Here is a 16,458-nt window from a genome sequence, read left to right on the forward strand (position 1 = left end):
TGACAACACTTCGTGTAGTCAGTCTTGTTCTTCTGTAAACTCCGTATATTTGTTTTTTGTATGGGTCTCCCATACCTCAAGAGGTGAGGAAAAAATTACTTTAAAATGCGACTGTAAATCCACTGGATCTACCAGGAGTTTCAGAACTAGGTATAAAGAACAGGAGTACTTGGTGCACCTTAGAGACTAACACATTTATTTGAGCATAAGCTTTCGTGGGCTACAGGCCACTTCACTGGATGCATAGAATGGAACATATAGTAAGAAGATAAATACACACAGAGAGAGAGAGAGAACATGAAAAGGTGGAGTAAGAGGCTAATTAATTAAGATGAGCTATTGTCAGCAGGAGAAAAAAATTTTGTAGTGATAATCAAGATGGCCCATTTAGACAGTTGACAAGAGGGTATGAGGATACTTAACATGGGGAAATAGATTCAATATGTGTAATGACCCAGCCACTCCCAGTCTCTTTCAAACCCAAGTTAATGATATCTAGTTTGCATATTAATTCAAGCTGAGGAATTTCTCGTTGGAGTCTGTTTTTGAAGCTTTTCTATTCCAAAATTGCCACCTTTAAATCTGTTACTGAGTGGCCAGAGAGGTTGAAATGTACTCCTACCAGTGTTTGAATGTTATGATTCCTGATGTCAGATTTGTTTCCATTTATTCTTTTGCATAGAGACTGTCCAGTTTGGCCAATGTACATGGCAGAGGGGCATTGCTGGCACATGATGCCATATATCACATTGGTAGATGTGCAGGTGAACGAGCTGCTGATGATGTGGCTAATGTGATTAGTTCCTATGATGGTGTCACTTGAATAAATATGTGGACAGAGTTGTCATCGGGCTTTGTTGCAAGGATAGGTTCCTGGGTTAGTGTTTTTGTTGTGTGGTGTTTGGTTGCTGGAGAGTATTTGCTTCAGGTTGGGGGGCTGTCTGTAAGCAAGGACTGGTCTGTCTCCCAAGATCTGTGAGAGTGAGGGATCATTTTTCAGGATAGGTTGTAAATCTTTGATGATGCGCTGGAGAGGTTTTAGTTGGGGGCTGAAGGTGACAGCTAGTGGCGTTCGGCTACTTTCTTTGTTGGGCCTGTCCTGTAGTAGGTGACTTCTGGGTACTCTTCTGGCTCTGTCAATCTGTTTTTTCACTTCAGCAGGTGGATACTGTAGTTTTAAGAATGCTTGATAGAGATCTTGTAGGTGTTTGTCTCTGTCTGAGTGATTGGAGCAAATGTGGTTGTATCTTAGAGCTTGGCTATAGACAATGGATTGTGTAGTGTCTCCTAGATGGAAGCTGGAGGCGCGTAGGTAAGAACTAGGTATGGTACCTGAAACTACTTGTAACATTAAAAAAACCCAAACACCCCATCCCCCAACTTTGTAGTTGAGAATGTTCTTTTAGACCTCAGACGGCACTGAAGAGGACAGAAAATGACATCACTTGCGCCAATATCCAAGCTGCAACTATGGTGTGGGAATATAGGCCTACATTGGACCTGGGTGTATTATGATTTTAAATTGAGTTTTGGTGTTAGAACGGGTTAGGCCCAAAGCATGTGACCAAAAAGAATAAGATCATGAGACAGGGATTGTGTTAAACTTGTAGCAACTGTTAAAATATTAGCATGATCTTATTTAAGGTTTGGGTTGTGGTAACAGAAATAAAGAAAGTACAGCTAATTCAGAGGTTTTCAAACTGGGGGGCATGCTCCCTTGGGAGGAGGGCACGGAATGTATTCTGGGGGAGCGTGAGAAGCTTTAGGAAAAAAACAAAAAAACAACTTACTGTGCACATTTTACCCAGATCAATGAATAACTAGCACAGCTGATTCCTCCAGACATACCAGGTCCCAGGATGGCACTGTGCCTTTTGACGGATTTCTGTTAAACTTGCATGGCATTATACAAAATTGTTGCCCTCTGTACATTAATCCGTTTGCTACAACGCAAGTGTGCACATTTAATTGTAAGCATCGAGCACAATTGCAGTTTTGCTTTTGCTGTTATTACAATGGATTGTTGGCTCTGTTTCAATCAATGCCTTGCTGTTTTTAATATTTAGTGAGAGTTGCATGTTGATTTTTTTAAAAATTAGCATATGCACTTGTGTGGCAGGCGGGCGAGGGGCATGTAAACTACTACAGACACAAATAAGAGAACCACTGAGCTCATTGGATACCAAATGCAGGTAACTGTTGATTTGTTTACTTTATTACAAAGAAATGCTTAGTGAGTAGTTAGGGACAAAATGAGGTAAGAAAACCTTGATAAAAGAGGTCCAGCCATTACTCTTGTCTTGACAGGGGCAGACAACAGGGCTCAGCCTTATGCTGTTTCATTTGGCTTTAGCTAAGATCTGATACCCAGCAATAACATCACTTGTTTGTTACAGTACATACAAAAGCAAGGTTTTCTTGGGGTTCTTTGTCAGAGTTTTCACGGGAATCAAAACATGATGGGAAGGTGTCTCCTGGGCTTGATCCAATTGTAAGAATTTTGGCCAATGCTTTATAACTATATTGTTGCTAGGATATAAAATATGAGGGTATATATTCTTGTATTGGTATTCTGAATGTAATCAACACCAAGAGGTCTTTGGACTAACAAGGGAATGCTTGTGTGAAAACTGAGTTATGGTAAACCTTGACAAAATTATTAGGAAAGCTATTTTCAAAACACACGGTATTGCATTAGCAGCTACCTTAATGATGGGAAAGGAGGATCACCCCACTGAAACAAAAACAACACAGGTGCTTACCGTTCAAATCGTTCAGTTGTCAGTTGCCTTTTTAAAACATCATAATCCGTCTGCAGCTGTGCAACTTTACTTCGAAGCATGGAAACTTCTCTATTATGACTGGTTCTAAAAATATCATGAGAAGTAACAAAGAATTTTCTTAAATTGTTGCACGCTTTCAGCTGGTATCTTAGAGGAATTAGGAAAAACAGAAATGAACAAGGCAAACCAAAAAATGAAGTAAGAGGAGTTGTTACTTCAAATAGCTCAAAATAACAGAGTGAGAATCAGAAGTGTTGGGAAGAATTGAATAAATACAATGACAATTTACTGGATGAAGCTAACCTGGGAAAGACAAAAGTGTGAACTTGGAAGTCCTTCAATAAATTCATACTACAGTGCATCATATTCCTTTATAGATAAAAAAATACAGTAGAACCTCAGAGTTACGAATGCCTCTGAGGTGGTTTCTAACTTTGAAATGTTTGTAACTCTGAACATAATGTTATAGTTGTTCTTTCAAAAGTTTACAACTGAACATTGACTTAATACAGCTTTGAAGCTTTACTATGCAGAAGAAAAATGCTTCTTTCCTTTTTTTTTTTAGTAGTTATGTTAGGGCTGTCAAGTGATTAACAACATGATTAATTGTGATTAATTTTTTTAAACAATAGAATACCATTTTTTAAAAATATTTTTTGATGTTTTCTACATTTTCAAATATATTAATTTAAATTGCAACATAGAATACAAAGTGAACAGTGCTCACTTTATATTTATTTTGTTACAAATATTTGCACTATAAAAAACAAAAGAATTGTATTTTTTAATTCACCTCATACAAGTACTGTAGTGCCATCTCTTTATCATGAAATTTGAACTTACAAATGTAGAATTATGTACAAAAAAACCTGCACTGAAAAATAAAAATGTAAAATTTTAGAGCATGCAAGTCCACTCACTCCTACTTCTTGTTCAGCCAATCGCTCAGACAAATAAGGTTGGTTACAATTTGCAGGAGATAATGATGCCCTCTTCTTGTTTACAACATCACCTAAAAGTGAGAACAGGTGTTCTCATGGCACTGTTTTAGCTGGTGTTGCAAAATATTTACGTGCCAGATGCGCTAAAGATTCAAATGTCCCTTCATGCTTCAAACACCATTCCAGGGGACATGCATCCATGCTGATGACAGATTCTGCTCAATAACAATCCAAAGTAGTGCGGACCAACACATGTTCATTTTCATTATCTGAGTCAGATGCCACCAGCAGGTTGATATTCTTTTTTGGTGGTTCAGGTTCTGTAGTTTCCGTATCAGAGTATTGCTCTTTTAAGACTTCTGAAAGCAAGCTCCACAGCTCGTCCCTCTCAGATTTTGGAAGGCACTTCAGATTTTAAACCTTGGGTCGAGTGCTATAGCTATCTTTAGAAATCTCACATTGGTACCTTCTTTGCATTTTGTCAAATCTGTAGTGAAAGTGTTCTTAAAATGAATGACAAGTGCTGGGTCATCATCCGAGACTGCTATAAAAGGAAAAATATGGCAGAATTCGGGTAAAACAGAGCAGGGGACATACAATTCTGCCCCAAGGAGTTCAGTCAGAAATTTAATTAATGCTTATTTTTTAACAAGCGTTATCAGCATGAAAGCATGTCCTCTGGAATGGTGGCCGAAGCATGAAGGGGCATACGAATGTTTAGCATATCTGGTATGTAAATACCTTGCAATGCCGGCTACAAAAGTGCCATGCAAATGCCTTTTCTCACTTTCTGGTTGCACTGTAAATAAGAAGAGGGCAGCATTATCTCCCTTAAATGTAAACAAACTTGTTTGTGTTAGTGATTGGCTGAACAAGAAGTAGGACTGAGTGGACTTGTAGGCTCTAAAGTTTTACATTGTTTTGTTTTTGAGTGCGGTCATGTAACAACAACAAAAATCTATATTTGTAAGTTACACTTTCACAACAAAAAGACTGCACTACAGTATTTGTATGAGGTGAATTGAAAAATACCATTTCTTTTGTTTGTGATTTTTACAGTGCAAATATTTGTAAGCAAAAATAATATACACTTTGATTTCATTTATAACACAGAATACAATATATATGAAAATGTAGAAAAACATTCAAATATTTAATAAAATTTCAATTGGTATTCTATTATTTAACAGTGCAATTAAAACTGCGATTAATCGTGATTAATTTTTTTGAGTTAATCGCATGAGTTAACTGCGATTAATCGATAGCCCTAGTATTTTTCCCTAACTTCATTTCCTGAAACAGATCATAGAATCATAGAATATCAGGGTTGGAAGGGACCCCAGAAGGTCAGCTAGTCCAACCCCCTGCTCAAAGCAGGACCAATTCCCAGTTAAATCATCCCAGCCAGGGCTTTGTCAAGCCTGACCTTAAAAACCTCTAAGGAAGGAGATTCTACCACCTCCCTAGGTAACGCATTCCAGTGTTTCACCACCCTCTTAGTGAAAAAGTTTTTCCTAATATCCAATCTAAACCTCCCCCACTGCAACTTGAGACCATTACTCCTCGTTCTGTCATCTGCTACCATTGAGAACAGTCTAGAGCCATCCTCTTTGGAACCCCCTTTCAGGTAGTTGAAAGCAGCTATCAAATCCCCCCTCATTCTTCTCTTCTGCAGGCTAAACAATCCCAGCTCCCTCAGCCTCTCCTCATAACTCATGTGTTCCAGACCCCTAATCATTTTTGTTGCCCTTCGCTGGACTCTCTCCAATTTATCCACATCCTTCTTGAAGTGTGGGGCCCAAAACTGGACACAGTACTCCAGATGAGGCCTCACCAATGTCGAATAGAGGGGAACGATCACGTCCCTCGATCTGCTCGCTATGCCCCTGCTTATACATCCCAAAATGCCATTGGCCTTCTTGGCAACAAGGGCACACTGCTGACTCATATCCAGCTTCTCGTCCACTGTCACCCCTAGGTCCTTTTCCGCAGAACTGCTGCCTAGCCATTCGGTCCCTAGTCTGTAGCTGTGCATTGGGTTCTTCCGTCCTAAGTGCAGGACCCTGCACTTATCCTTATTGAACCTCATCAGATTTCTTTTGGCCCAATCCTCCAATTTGTCTAGGTCCTTCTGTATCCTATCCCTCCCCTCCAGCGTATCTACCACTCCTCCCAGTTTAGTATCATCCGCAAATTTGCTGAGAGTGCAATCCACACCATTGTTTATCAAGGTTATCAAGATAAACCTAATCTGACTGAGAAAGTTTCTTTCCTGTAGCTGAAATGCTTCTTATAATAGTAACTGAGAGGATGGAAGCCCACGTCAAGAGTCCTTGAGAGTTTGGGGCTCTTATGGAAGATTTGAACACACAAACAATGATTCTCTCAGAAACAATCTTTTGACCAAGCGTGGGGGGTTTGATTATGTAAATAAGTTGTTTTATACAGTTTAAAGATTTTTCACAATCAAAATACAAATAAAATAAAAAATGAAAAAATATTGGAAGAAATGTAGTTGTCTGTTTTAGAACTTACAGTTTGCTCTCTGCAAGTGTTAGTTTGTCTTTAAGTAATTGAATTTCTGAATCTTTCTCATGGGATTTTAAATGATTCTGAAACTCTTTGTCTCTGCTAGTAGCCAGCAGCGTTTCAAGATTCTGAATAGTAAGTCGTTCGCTGGACAATTGCTTTTTTAAAAGCTCTGCTTCAGACTTTATATCTTCTAATTCAGCCAGAACCTATGGTATAAAACAATTACTACAGTAAATTTGTTACTAGCCTTACATTTAATGTTCACTATTTATGTAGTATTTTACAAAACAGATACACATAGATACGTGTGTGTACAGTTCTCATATTCTCTCTGAAAAAGACTAATTTACAGTTTATAAAATTTTTTTAACAGACAAGAAATTATATTAAAATGGGAGTTAAAAGTAAAAATACATATCAATTTTAATGTAAGGGTTTAGAAAAAACACATTACAGGAATGTTTTCATAATCCCTAAAATAAGCCTTAGGGACCCAGGAAATTCAGAATTAAGATTAAATGTATAAGAAATCTAAATGGTTAAGATGGAAACATTCAGTTAAGGCACCCAAACAATCTTGTGCCTTGTAGTGACAATACAAAAAGGAATAAATCTGGACCCACAAACATTAAAATGCCTTAACCATAAGGGTATGTTCAACACATGATTATTTTAAACTTAATCTTAACTCTGCTAGTGTCACCATTTTTAACCTGAGGGTTTTTTATTTGTCATGTAACTTCAGAATTAGATACATTATATTAATTATTAAAATTAGTCACTTTAATAGACATAAAAACAAACCATCATGATCTAAATAAAATGTATAGTAGGTTAATACTCAGTAGAAAATTTAAAGATTGTACAATATATCAAGAATTAGTGGACTAACACGCATCTGTTTGTTATATGCATGTGTGCGTGCGCACACACACACTTATTTCCTATTCTAAAGGAGCCCCAGTGAAGCATATGTGCATGTCAGAAATGATTACTAGTGGGGGGGGGGGAGAATTAGAGCTCCCCCAAGTAAGGAAATCAAATTGTGTATCTGTGCTATAACAAGAGCTATATTAGTCGTTGCTTCTTACCCTTTCATAATCCAGGTTTTTGGATGTTAGCTGGCGTGAAAAATGTTCTTTGCTAGACTCAAGTTTCATGCACAGTTCCCTCACAGAAGCCAGGTCAGCTAATACAGAAGACTTTTCTTCTTGTTCGTATTTGAGATCCTCTTCCAATCTAGACATATTTTTTGTAATTGAAGAGAGCTGAGATTCATATGCTTGGTGTGCACTGATATGCTAAATGAAAACAGACAACAGTTAAGAGGTCATGATTTTTTTTCCCCAGTGTTAAAAGTTGCATAACAAAGTTACATACATTTAAGTATCTTTTCCCCGAGCTCTAAACTGAACTTTAGACTACCTTACTTTTTTTTTTCTTCTAAATCATGGTTTAAAAAAACCAACAACCCTAAAAACCAGGTTTCTCAGAAACTTTTGCAACCATTTGAAGGACTACACAGATATTAAGCAAAATGCAGAAGTAGACTATATTGGTGTTTCAGAAGAAAATTAAAACTTAAAAATTGAAGACTGAACTCCATCTTTTACTCAACTGCCAATCTTGAACTTATCACTCTTGTCAATGAATTAAGAATGTCAGACAGAAACGAGGCCTGTCTCTGCTTGGCTGTTAAAATCTTTTTGATCTTCAGAAAGACTGTTTCTTCAAATATGAAATCCTCATTTGATATAACTGGAATAACCTAATATGCTGTTATAAGAATCAAATGTTTGAACTAATACTTAACTCTGAAAAATATCACAAGAACATTTTGTCCCATGTAGTGAAATGGAATTATTGGAAGATATAGTGGCAATATTTATTCACATCTACTGAGATCATGCAATATCTAGCTCCTCCATCTTGAAGTCTTCATATAAGCTCTACCAAACAGTTCCTCCACAGGAATGTAAACCTGCTCTACTTAACAACAGTTACTCCAAAGGGCAAGATTTTTCATTACGCCATGCAGACATTAATGGCAGAGTTCTACCAGTTACCCATAGAACTCCAAAAACGCAATGGAGTTTCCTGGGAATAACTGAGGATAGAATTTTTGCTGAAGGAAAAATTGCTATGCAGTTCCTTTACTGTTTTTCCTTTCGACTATTTATAGAAGTCCAGGCACCAGAGCTACAAGTATTTTATGGCTTAGCTGTGGCTGGCCCTAAGCTCTGTGTAAGGTGCAGCAATCTGTAGTGCTTTCCAAGGAGTAGACCAGTAAGTACAGTAACTCCTCACTTAACGTCCTAGTTATGTTCTTGAAAAACGCAACTTTAAGCGAAACTATGTTAAGCAAATCCAATTTCCCCAAAAGAATTAATGTAAATAGTGCGGGTTAGGTTCCAGGGAATTTTTTTCTGCCAGACAAAAGACATTATATACATATACAGTATAAGTTTTAAATAATTTTAAACAAACAATTGAATACTGTACTTACCAATGATGATTGTGAAGCTTGGTTGAGGCAGGGACATAGTGGGGTTGTGGCATGGGGGCTTGCCCTGCTCCGCCTGCTGGGCATTCCAGCCACGGAGCACTGGGCTGGCGGAGGCGGGGAGCCAAACAACATTATAAGGGAATGTTGCAAGACTTTAAAGGAGTATGTTCTCTAATAGGTCAGTGACCTAATAACGGAACAACATTAACTGGGACGACTAAGTGAGGAGTTACTGTCAGTGGTGACTAAGTGCCACAGTCTGCCTTTCCTACTCCAGAGGGGTGCAGATGTACCCTGGGCCAGAGTTATACCTGTTGCAGCAAATGCCCTCAGGCATACCAGCACAGCTGCACTGGCTAGTACATTAGGTGACTGGAGCCAAGGTTTCACCCATTCCCAAACCTTCCCATCCATATACACTGGGTAGGTGGGGAGAGTGGTGTGAGTAACCTCAGAAAAAGAACAGAGGAAACAAAATGCTACAGACATTTCACCATCAACTAATCACAATTAACCATCAAGGATCTTTCAAATACTTCAAAAAATAGATACACATTGTAGTCTTACTGTTCTTAGTATTGTAGATTTAATAGAATAATCTTGTACATTTGTTTTCTAAAGAACTATGTTTTCTGCTTCCAAAATTGCTGTTCCTATTCAGCCATATCCTGTTGCTGTTTACATGCAAGTATACTTCAGTGCTCTATTTCATATGAAATAGTGGTTGTCCATGCTGCCTTACAACTGCTCAGCTACAAAATCAAACTCTGATTCAGAGGACAAAGGTATTGCCTCATTCAAAACCTCAATCTATTCACTAGATTCCACATCAACTCCAGTCCCTAACCACAACACAAAAACTTCTTCAACTTCTCTGATTTATGTAAAATAAATGGTAATTTCAGACAGGGTCCATTGAGTATGTTCAGAGATTTAAGTAACAATAGTATAGCATTACAGTGTGCTAATACTGGTTTGCATTTCTCTGCAGCATCTTGCACAAAGGGGGCATTGATCTTTGACTTTGGCTACTAGGTACTACTAAGATATCAACACCACCACCACTACTGCCTCTATGATTATCACATGGAGCCTTTCAGTCAAGGAACTCAATGCACTGTGAACAAATAATTAATCACGCCCTTGTGAAATACTGCAGGCAAATATCACACCTATTTTATGGACAGGTAACCTAAAAGGCTCTTACATACAGGCAAACAATCTTTTTTCCCCCCTAACCACTGAAAATCTATCGCTGTGGCATCAGCAGTGAGTTAAGCAGAAGAAAAATGATACTACTCTAGCCAGAATTGCAGTTACCATTTCAAATATTCTGTGTCTGCCTTCAAAACATTCAAGGATAGAAGTTAATTTCCATGCAAGCATAGAAAATGTTCCTTATCTTTTATTTAAAAACAAACAAAAAAAGCAATTAAGTATAAACTGTTTTCCTTGATAGGATTCAATTTTATTGGGGAGTATTGGTTATTACCTCTTGAATTTCTTTTTCTAAAAGTTCCACTCTCTCTCGAAGATGTCTTCTATCGGTATCTACAGAGAGGAGTTCAAGACGTATTGAGCTGCTTTCTCCCTCAGCTTGATGGGCCTTGACTTCCCAGTCCTCAGCTTGGCTGTGGAGTGTTCGGAACTTCTCTAACAAATCTTGATTTTCTTGTTCCTAGTTGAAATAAAATTAATCACTCTATAATAAACTGTGTGTCACCACAACAAGTGCCTTGTACCTTCCAGTCATTTAACATTCTTTGTGTCTGGAAGTCGCTTCTGTTACACTACTTCAGAGGAAGGGAGTGGCCTTCGCCATATCCCTAACCCAGTAGGCGTTCATCTTTCTCTCTCCCTGGACAGAGTACATAGCTTTATTCCTTTTGCAAGTGCCAAGCAGCAAATGTATCGCAGATACAGCAGCCCAACTCAGTTTATATTAGAAGTGGGATTTTTAAGCAATTAACAGAATAGACACTTGTTTGATGATACAAACCTGTCAAGGACACCACAAAAATACATTAACAGTATTTTTTACCTCATATTTTACCTCTTAAGGTAGGAATTTCTTGCCATTCTCAATATCAAAGCTATGTTGCTATTATCATTTCTACCAAAGCTGCAGTGTATCTGGCAAAGATATCCCTAAAAGACCATCAGCCCGGCCTATTAGCTCATTTTATTAGCTCTTCTAGCTTTAAAGTTTTCAGTCACTACAATAAATACTCAAATTTGGATTACTTTATCCTTCTCTCAGTACTCTGTTCTTTTTTTTTTTTCATCTAAGGGTGCTATCAAAAAGGATCATATTTCTTTCCAATCACCAAGGTCTCTAACAACTTCTTCCTAGCTACATCTCTGGGTTTGTATCCATATTTTTTCTTTGACCTTTCAGCTACTTCAACCACATCCTGCTTATTAAAATTTTATCCTCCCTTGCTTTTCATGACTCTGTTCTCTCCTGATTCCACTCCTACCTCTCTAATCATTCCTTTGGCATCTCTTTCAGCAAATACTCTTCTCTTCTCTTGATGGAAGTTCTATAGAGCTCCATCTTTGGAGCTTCTTCCATTACACTTTCTTGATACTACTATTTTGTATTACAACAGTGCCTAAAGGTTCCAGTCAGGACTGAGGCCCCCTTGTGGTAGGCACAGTACAAGTATATATTTCACATAAAAAATCCCTACTTTTAACAAATATTCTTAAGGTTTCAAAGTCCAACATCCAAAAGTCAGGAAATGCTAGAATTAAGGTTGCCTGTGCAACCTTATTCAGCAGCCTTGTGTGTATGCATTTGACATAAAACAGCCTCTGACTATATAATCGCATACAGTTTTTTTCTCCATAGGAAACCTGCCTCATTCAATCCACAAAATGGATGGTGCTTAGTGAGCAGCTATTCAACATTTTGTTTTATCCAGATTGGTCAATACACTCATGCCTTGTTTATTAGGCACTATTTGAAAACTATTATGAAGACAGGATTATTAATTTCTCCTCAGGCATTTCTATGGCACTTATTACTAGAGTATCTAAATACTTGGCAAAATTAATTTATTTTCACAACATACCTGTGAGATAACGGGGTGGTATAATCCATTTTACAGATGGGGAGCTGAATAACAGAGATTAAGTTCAAAAGTGTCCAGTAATTTTGGGTGCCCAATTTGAGATGACTAGGACCTGATTTTTCAGAGAATTTAGTATTATATAGAACTTTGTGTTCAAAGCACAGCGCCTATTGGTTTCAGTTGCAGCTGTGAGTGCTCAGCATTTCTGCTTTTGAGTGCTTGACTAACATGTGGTTTCTTTAATTTAGGGTGTTGTGACAGTCTGTACCCTATGTTCACCCTTTTACAAGACCATGTTAAATTTTGTACAAAGCATATTGTGTAAGGTATCATTTGAAAACTCATTATTTGCTGTATTGTCCTTGTAAAATGTGTGCGGCAGGATAGTGAGTTTGTGTGTGTGGTTTTTGGAGCGGGGTGAGGGGGTGAGAGAACCTGGATTTGTGCAGGAAATGGCCCACCTTGATTATCATGCACATTGTGAAGAGAGTGGTCACTTTGGATGGGCTATTACCAGCAGGAGAGTGAGGTTGTTTGTGGGGGGGCGGAGGGTGAGAAAACCTGGATTTGTGCTGGAAATGGCCCAACTTGATGATCACTTTAGATAAGCTATTACCAGCAGGACAGTGGGGTGGGAGGAGGTATTGTTTCATGATCTCTGTGTGTATATAATGTCTGCTGCAGTTTCCACGGTATGCATCCGATGAAGTGAGCTGTAGCTCATGAAAGCTCATGCTCAAATAAATTGGTTAATCTCTAAGGTGCCACAAGTACTCCTTTTCTTTTTGCGGCAACACTGTATGTAAAGATATGAGACTCCATTGTATAATATTATCAAGACATGTTCAAACATGTTCTGGTGGGCAGTCACAACAAAGTTCCCCAGAGAAAAAGGCTAGCCAATGCCCTGAGCTAGGTGTCAACGAGATCAAATTTTGACCACCACCTGAATAAGTGGCCAATCTTCAGCAGGAGAGTGGATGTGGGCAAAAGATCTACATTTTGACAAAGAAGCAGCTTAAGGTTCCTGGCAACACCAAATTTCTGTCTTCTGACTATCAGCAAGAGATGATTGTTGTGCAAGAGAAAGGGTTATGAGGGGAGAGGACAGATGCCCCAAATCTTCTCTCCCTTTCTCTCTACCAACAGCATCAACAACACTTGAAGAAAAGATGCCGCACTGGATCGGGGGGAGATCCTGACTGAAGGATTCAGACAGAAAAACTGTTGAAACTTGTATTTCCTTGTAATCAATTCTGACTTATATGCCTCATTACTCTTAGTGACTTAAAAATCTATCTTTCTATAGCTGATACATTTGTTTTATTGTTTTATCTAAACTAAAGTATTTGGATTCAAATGTTTGAGAGACTCCATTTGGGATAACAAGATTTGTACATAGCATTTTCTATTAATAAATGACAGGCTTTGTATGAGCTTGTATTGTCCAGGAGGGCTCTGGGCAGTACAAGATGCACATTTCTGGGGGAAAGTACAGGAACAGATCTCACTTTTCCCTGTTTGTTGAAGTAAAGGACCATCGTCATATTTTCCAACATTATGAGGACATAGTAACACTGGATAAATGGGAGAAAGGCTTTGAAAGTGTCTTGGACTGCCTGTAATCCCAGAACACTGATGTGCATCCTGGCCTCTCAGGGTGTCCAAGTGCCCTGTGCTGTGTGGCAATCCATGTGGGTTCTCCATCCTAAGAGGGAAGCATCTATAAGATTGTCCTGTATGGTGAAGGGGAAAAGGAAACGAATACCCAAAAATACTTGGTGGCAATTTTCCCACCATAGTACAGATGATGTTAGTTTGTAGAAACTGTTACCATGGTGTTCACAGACTCTCTGCTTGTTGAGTACGCTTGAAGTCATGCTTGCAGGCAACAAAGGTGGAGTCTGGCGAATGGCACGATGTAAGTTCATGAAGTCATATGTTCCAGGTGAGAGAGAAATTCTGATTGGTGTTCAAGGGTTGTTCATGACCTGATCTATGAAATCGTTCCCTGCTTGGAATCTGTCCATCAGCAGATAAGCTCTTACCATGACTGAATTTATGGATGCTCTGATGAAGTCTATAGTTTGTGCTGGAGTGAAAGCAGAACCAGGTTTATGCTGACCCGTAGGGAAGACAGGAACTGAAGCATTGAAGAAGTTGACTCATAGGCTTCTTGACTTATATGGGCAATGAGAAGCCAGTCACTGAGATTGGGAAAATGGTGAAACCACACCTGACATGGGCTGCTACTACCATAAAGACTTGGTAAAGACCCTGGAGTGGTTGCAAGGCCAAAAGGGAGCACTCTGTATTGAAAGCAATTAGGGCCTACTATGAATCTGAGAAAATGTCTCTGAGCGGGGTGAGCATACACATGAAAGTATGTGGCCTTCACATCAAAAGCTGTAAATTAAGTTCCTTTTCTAGGTATGGAATTATAGATGCTAGTGTGAACATGCAAAATTTCAGTTTGCGAATAGAGTGGTTGAGATGGCGGAAATCGAGAATGGGTCTCCAGCCACCGTTTTTTGTTATTGGTGTGTTCTTTCGGTTTTTTTTTTTGTTTTGTTTTTTTTTAAGTATTAGAAGGAATGATGAGTAAAACCGCTTTCCTTGATGCTGAAGAGGTACCTGATCTATTGCTCCTTACCGTAGGAGGGATTCAACTTTCTGTTTGAGAATCTCCTCATGAGAATGGCCCATGAAATGGGCAAAGATAGGAGTTTTGGAGGGGATAGGTAAGTAAGTTTGATCGCATAACCAGAATGGATGATGTCTATTACCCACTTGTCTGCTATTATTTCACTCCAGTTGTGGGAAAACAGTGCCATTAAGAAAGGTCAAAGTGTGGCCATGGAGTCCCCCAATAGTATGGGGTACAATTGGTTCCGAGACAGGTGCTGAGGTGGAGGTTGGTTCCATACAGATCCTAGTTTCTTGTCTAAGAAGGTATCTTTCAGAGAAGGAGACACAGGTTCTTCTGGTGGTTCAGTGTCTCCTGAGAAAGAAAAGACCAATTCTGTGTCTACTGGCAGTAAAGTTATGTTGGAAGTAAACAATGGTTGGAAGATGCAAAGGGAGACAGAATCCTTCCATAACTTGCATATACTGGTGGAGTCAGGACCTGATAGAAATGGTCCTGAGAATCAGAGAGCGCAAAAATGTCATCAGGTATAGAGTAAGTCTCCACTCTCCCAGGAATGCGAGGGGTCCTGTTCACTCAAACTGATGGACCTGGAGCAGTTTGTACCATTGTTTGGTGAAGCAGTGCTGGTACCATTAGTGGCTGAGGTTCCTGATGGTTGCCTTTTGCTGGTACCATTGGTTCCTGGTGTTTAAGTTTAGTTGCTATTGGAGGTACTGTTGCCACTGTAGTGTGGTCTGGTACAGACAGAGCTCTGGATTTGTGAGCTTTCTTGTGACAACCCTGAGACTTAGGATATTCCAAGTCCTTTTGGGCTAAGCAAGACGACTTACTTGACTTAGGGAGGCTCTATCTGACTTCTTTGAAATGGGCTCAGAGGAGGATTTGCTCTAGTGTTTAAGAGAATGCTCCTTGTATTCCCAACAAGACCCTAACAAGTGATCTGTGGAAGTAGATTCCCTCACTCCTAAGTCAGGCCAATATACAGGAGACGGTCCCCTGACTGGAGCCTCATGGCCAACTGCAGCCTCATGGCTTTCTCCATAAGGTGCTTCTTAAGATGAAGTTCCCACCTCTTTGGGGGAAGAGCAGCAGATTCTGCACTTTGCCATGATGTGAGCTTCCCATAGGCTGTACAGGCAGTGTTGATCGTTTCTACGGACCAAGAAGGAGTGCAGGAAAGTAGTATAGATTTTGAAGCCCGGAGTTCTGGGCGTAGTCCAGTACTGGTAATGAGATATGGGGAGGGAGAGTTCCCCAGGATGGGGAATATAACTAACTAATAAACTTAGCTAAATACTATAGAGTAAAACTCTAAACCATTTACAGACTGAAGAATAAAGAGGGAAAGAGAAAGTTCTGGACAGTGGAGAATCCAACCTAAGCCAAGCAGTGATAAGAAGGAATGGGAGAGGCAATTGGTCTGTTCCGTCCATTATCTCCTTGGCTGGAGGCATGAGGAGAGCAAGGGCACATGTGCAGACTAATGGACCCTGCTTTCAAAAATTCTCTGACTCCGGGCCATGGAGAGCACACATACCCACGGTGGAATACACAGAGACCACCACTCGAGGAACATCACTGTATTTTGATTCTAATAATTTCCGAAGCAGAATTTTTTTACTTTGCAAATTTGGAAATATTTTTTCATTGATTTGTGTGTACAGTGAAAATGACATTTAGAGATAAAAATCTAATCCTTCCAAGCCTGATTAAAAATGATCATTAGATCTTGCTTTGTTCCTCATAGCAAGGAAGTAATGCTAGAAATATATCACTATCTATGCTGTAAAACATCCAACCAACCAAACGTGAGGATGCTTCTCCTCACCATTGCTGACAATGTAACTATTATCAATGAAGTCTGCCAGACTGTCTTAAAGCCTGTAATCTAACAGGGTTTTCCATACATACATTACTAGTTTTTAAATAAACTGAAACATTTACATCTACAAATCTTAATTTTATTGTA

The 16,458-nt window shown here is 39.1% G+C and overlaps 1 protein-coding gene across 4 annotated transcripts in view; it reads right to left on the reverse strand.

The window, feature by feature from the left end:
• Positions 1 to 16,458, reverse strand: part of CEP135 (centrosomal protein 135) — a 107,823-nt gene that overhangs the window by 12,611 nt on the left and 78,754 nt on the right. For 3 of the 4 annotated variants that reach the window (XM_073341984.2, XM_078852530.1, XM_073341979.2), the window contains 4 exons: positions 10,255 to 10,440; positions 7,348 to 7,557; positions 6,260 to 6,462; positions 2,763 to 2,930 (listed from right to left, as the gene is read on the reverse strand). In XM_073341984.2, coding sequence (XP_073198085.1) covers positions 2,763 to 2,930; positions 6,260 to 6,462; positions 7,348 to 7,557; positions 10,255 to 10,440 — 767 coding nt within the window. The remainder of the gene's footprint in view (positions 1 to 2,762; positions 2,931 to 6,259; positions 6,463 to 7,347; positions 7,558 to 10,254; positions 10,441 to 16,458) is intronic. The other variant, XM_073341981.1, reaches the window with a different exon arrangement.

This window comes from Lepidochelys kempii, chromosome 4 (genome assembly GCF_965140285.1).
Source record: "Lepidochelys kempii isolate rLepKem1 chromosome 4, rLepKem1.hap1, whole genome shotgun sequence".
Lineage (NCBI taxonomy): Eukaryota > Metazoa > Chordata > Testudines > Cheloniidae > Lepidochelys > Lepidochelys kempii.